General features: G+C 39.8%; 1 protein-coding gene across 1 annotated transcript; it reads left to right on the top strand.

The window, feature by feature from the left end:
• Positions 1 to 459: 459 nt before the first annotated feature.
• On the top strand, positions 460 to 2,110 carry LOC103722040 (protein FAM133-like). The gene is made up of 2 exons (XM_008812459.3): positions 460 to 1,710; positions 1,804 to 2,110. The coding sequence occupies exon 1, from the start codon at positions 798 to 800 to the stop codon at positions 1,491 to 1,493; it is 696 nt and encodes a 231-aa protein (XP_008810681.2). The 5' UTR covers positions 460 to 797; the 3' UTR covers positions 1,494 to 1,710; positions 1,804 to 2,110.
• Positions 2,111 to 4,857: the final 2,747 nt, after the last annotated feature.

The following is a 4,857-nucleotide window of genomic DNA, read 5'->3' as shown; positions in this document are numbered from 1 at the left end:
TTGATGATTTAATTAATAAGCATGATAACTGATACTAGTCACGCGCATCATCACACTCTTCTTCTTCTTCTTCTTCTTCTTCTTCTTCTTCTTTAGTACAACGGTTACTCACATAACTCTGGTGTGAATGCACACAAGTCTAGCATGAGTGCAACCAATAAAGTGGAGAAAAAAGAAGTTGGCATAGAGATAGAGGGGCAGCTACATAACGTGTTCAAAGAATCTTTTTTAAATGTTTAGTAGCAACTCTGGTGTGAATGCACACAAGTCTAGCATGAGTGCAACCAATAAAGTGGAGAAAAAAGAAGTTGGCATAGAGATGGAGGGGCAGCTACATAACGTGTTCAAAGAATCTTTTTTGAATGTTTAGTAGCAAAGGAGGCGACCTATTCTACGACTTTATTCGACTTTCGGTACATATGACCGGTTTGAAGGGAACTGCAATCTCTAACCAGCCTACGAATGTCGCTGAGCAGCGGATGTACATCCCTCGCCAGTTCTCATTCCAAATTCACTCGATGATCATGACTGAATTCTTTTTAAGAAAGATGCCATCAACCTCTAGTACATGTCTCATATATGTATCCTCTTGTGCAACCTTGAGCTCCGCCCCTATATCTATCATATCAAAGATGTGTCTCCTCCAACTGCAAGCAGTCTAGAATCATAACTCTTGATGTCGAAGGCTTGGGTGTCCAGGAGATTAGTTATCCCAGCCGAAACTCCAAGATTAGTGAGAGGAAGGTATCCGCTTTCCATCGCTCCCCGATCCCTTCGAGGGAAGAGAGGAGGAGGAGATGAGGGCGGTGAGGGGATCCGTGGTTTCGTCAAGGCCGATCTCCATCTCCAAGGCGGCGGCCATCCTCGCCCGCTTCGCCGCTGCTAAGACGGGGGCCCGGCCGGAGACCGCCGCCTACCTGAGGCGCGCCTCCACCGCCTTCGACGAGCTCGTCCAATTCCACCGCGAGATCAAGGCCGTCCGGAGGAGAACCGAGTTCGATGCCCCGAGGAAGGAGGACGACGACGGCGGCAGCGATGGCTTGAAAGAGGAGAAGAAGAGGAGGGGGAAGAAGAAAAAGGAGAAGGCTGGGATGGAAGACGGTAAACTGCGTGGAGAGATTGGCGCCGTGGATGGTAGGGATTCGATGGAGGATGAGGGAAACAGTGGAAGAGGAGTCGGATTGGAGTTGGAGGATAGGAGAGATGGGAAGAGAAAGAAGAAGAAGAGAAGGAGGGAGGGCGAGGAGGGGGACAAGGGCAATCTTGAGAGAAAGGAGGAGGAGGTGGACGAGGAAAGGCATGGGCAAAGGAAGAAGAAGAAGAATAAGAAGAAGAAGGATAAGGGAGAACGAGAAGAGGAAGGAGTTGGAGTCGGTTTGGATGGTGAGGGAAGGGATGGAGATAGGAAAGAACGAAGAAGGTTGGACAACGAAATCGAGTGGCGCAAGAAGAAGAAAAAGAAGAAAAGGAAGGAAATCGTGAAAGAGGATTAGAAAATCTGACAAGGAGGTCTTGGATTTCATTGTTATTTTTGTGACAAAAATGCATCTTTGTTTTATTATTATCTTCCCCTCCAAAAGAGGACATTTTTAGAAATACTCAAAGACGGGCATCACGCTATTGTGATTGCTTGTGATTTCATTGTCAAATGAAAGATTTGTGGATGGCTTGTTACAAGTAGTGGCTGGATTTCCTACATTCTACAGCAAGGTGAGGGCTTTTGAACTAGAAATTTTAGAGCATTTGGATCGTTTTATGGTAGAAAGTTCATTAATCGTAGTCTCCAATGATTTTGTTTGTTAGCTTTACAATTCACAATCAACCTGGTGGAGCTTGAATTGAATAGCATTGTATCTGTCTTCTGAGGTCACTTACGAAAACTTCCAGCTTGTAGTCCACCTTGAGCGTGAGATATATGTTTCAGACGTGTCTGATATGCTTGAGTGCTGCTGTAATGTAGTTATTCTGTAAAGATGATTTTTCTGCTATAATTCGTTACATTTTAGGTGATGGGCTTTATAGGAAGAGGGCTCTCCATTTTTGAGATCTAAAACAATCTAATATCCTTGTATCAATTGATCTATTTGCCATTCTACTGTATTATACTAGTGCAATTTTGTGAGTCCGTGGCATTGTGTACAATTGGTAATACATTTATTCTGATGAATTTAACTGACAATGCCTATGTTGCTTCTATCCCCTTAACTCTTCATGGAAAAGTAATTATGCTGAAACTTGAAAGCTTCTGTTTTCTATTCCAAAGCAATTAACATACTTCTGTGAATCATGATCACGAAGATGCTAGTTGCAAAATATAAAGTTTCTTTTCTCCACTTGTTGCTTATATCAAATTCTGCAGTATATTAGGAAAAGAGAAGGTACTGTCAAGTGTTGAAGTGCAGTAGATCACTTGAAGCTTGTTGGTTTAGCGGGAATAAACTCCATGCTACTGATTGCAGGGTAAGAAAATTAAAAAGCTGAGGAATCATTCTTGTGGAACATTTTCTTCAGTTTAACTAATTGACTTGGAATTTTCAGCTCTCTTTACTTGAATGTGGTCCAAGCAAAACAAACTTACTAAAATTTGTTACTTATTGGGAAATGATAAAATTCTATCTCCACTGTCAGATATCATATGAAGAAATGGATTGGTCTATCTATGAAGATGATGTAAGTGCCTCCAAGGTCCCATAGTTATCATGTACTTTATCAATATTTATATTCTATATTCCCTTTGAGAAGAAAAAGAAAACATTCAAATCATCTCTCTCCCCCATTAAATTTCTTGACATTTTGAGAACCGAGTTCTGTATTTACAAAACTTGGTTTTGAATTTTATTTTTTTTGGTTGGTTTGTCTAATTTTGAGCAAGCGCAGTAGGTGGTAGAGAAAATTAATAATATCCTACTACCCTCTCTTCATGCATACAAAACCTATCCTTTCTAGTTTAGTTGGAAATTATTCTTGTAATGTTAATTGTCATCTTTATCTTAACCTTCTGATGTTAGATAAAATTTCATGTAATTGCTGTATATATTTATTGACACCTTTCCCATTACAATCAAAATTACAAAGAGAAACTAGTGATCTCACCTTCTAGGAATAACCCATTCTTTAACTTGATAGCAATGAATTCTTTTGGCACAAGTATCTCATGCTGACATTTTATAAGTGACATTTTGTGAGGAAAGAATCTCTCTCTCTCTCTCTCTCTCTCTCTCTCTCTGTGACACATACACACACATGCACAGTTTCTTATCTCTAATACATGGGTCTTCCAAACTACTGCAGAAATTGGAAGGGCGAAGGTCTTGCTTTTCAATTAAACCCTATAAAATCAGAGGAATTTTGAAGAAAGGATGACATAGGTTGTTATTGAAGGAAGGAAAACATTTTTCCCCGCATGATCATGTGTTGCAGGCAGGCTCCATTTCTTGGACTTTCTTTAAAGAGTCAGAGAGGAAGATGACTGGTGTCTGCTCATAAGGGTTGCCTTTTGGTGTCTGCTCAATGAGATTTCGCAGCAATGCTTTGTCATCCTTGATCTGTTGATCAAAAAGCAGCACCGAGCCAAATCTCAAAGCAACCGTACACGTTGAAGGCTGTCATCCTTGGAAAATCTAGGGCTACATCTTTTTACAGTTTGAACACAGCTAAGCAAGTCATCGATACTCAAACCTGGAGTGCGCTACATCTGGTTGACATTCATGGTAAGAATTTTGTTGATGCAGAACAAAGTGTAAGATTGCCATTGGCATTGTAAGATAGACCTTGCATTACTTGTTAGAACACCAGGGAATGAAGTTAGAAGCTCAAATCTCAACTTTTAGATTCATATGTGATAGTTAATGACATTTCAACTGAACTCAATTATTTTCACACTGCAGAGACTAATAAAGGAGTTGCCAACTGGTTCATCATGGATCTATGTTTTGCCCATTTTATAGCAGGATAAGTTTCTTTCTGTTGAAAAATTGTTAAGCTGGTTGCAAACTTCTCTTCAGGAAAATAGAAAATCAAATGCTTGTTAATATTTTTTTTTTGCTTTTTGAGAGGGAATGAAGCCCAAATTCACCAAGGGAATGAAAACTGTTAATAAGTAACACTGTTGCAGGGGTTGCCGAACTGAGATAGCAATTAGACCTGGTATTCCCTGGTTACGGTTTATAAAACTCGCATGGCCGCATAAACATAAGATCTGGTTTTAATTTCTTTCTTCTAGAATATATTCAAATTTCCAGGAAATAAATGAAAGCAAATGGATATTCTACAATTGTCTTGCCTAAGCTGTGGAGAGTTTATCGTGCCCTTCAACTTCTTTTTTTTTTTTTTTTTTTTTTTTCTTTTTTGATTGAAAGATAAAAGAAGTTGAAGGGTCCTTCAACTTCTAAACAGTGTTATTTTCCATGCTACACTTGAAATCCGAACAGCAGAGTTCACTGTTCCCTTTTTTTCTTTGGATGGTTATAGCTGTTCCAACTTGTGAACATGGTTATTATGATGGTTGAGGTAAATCCACATTGTTCATCCAAACGCCAAACTAAAAGGTCCACCCATTGCCCTTTTTTGGGGAGAGAAAAGAGGGGAAAGCAGGGCTTGCTTGATGATTTCTATCGCCTGCTTCTCTTGCACAGATCGAGCCCTCAAATGGTGACTTAAACTGGCCCGTTTTTTAATATATGGAGTGCAATAAATATATGGCCCGTTGCAACTGTTGCATTCTCCCTTGAATGTAACTACTGGCAAGCTCGATAACAGTTTACTCCTACATCTAAACATCATCAATCCCTGGTTTAAAAACTAGGCCGTCATAGTATTTTTAATTTTTCCATGAATGAAAGCTGAGAACTTTGTGAA

Source organism: Phoenix dactylifera, unplaced genomic scaffold, assembly GCF_009389715.1.
Source record: "Phoenix dactylifera cultivar Barhee BC4 unplaced genomic scaffold, palm_55x_up_171113_PBpolish2nd_filt_p 001012F, whole genome shotgun sequence".
Lineage (NCBI taxonomy): Eukaryota > Viridiplantae > Streptophyta > Magnoliopsida > Arecales > Arecaceae > Phoenix > Phoenix dactylifera.
This window is presented reverse-complemented; position numbering and strand designations above follow the sequence as displayed.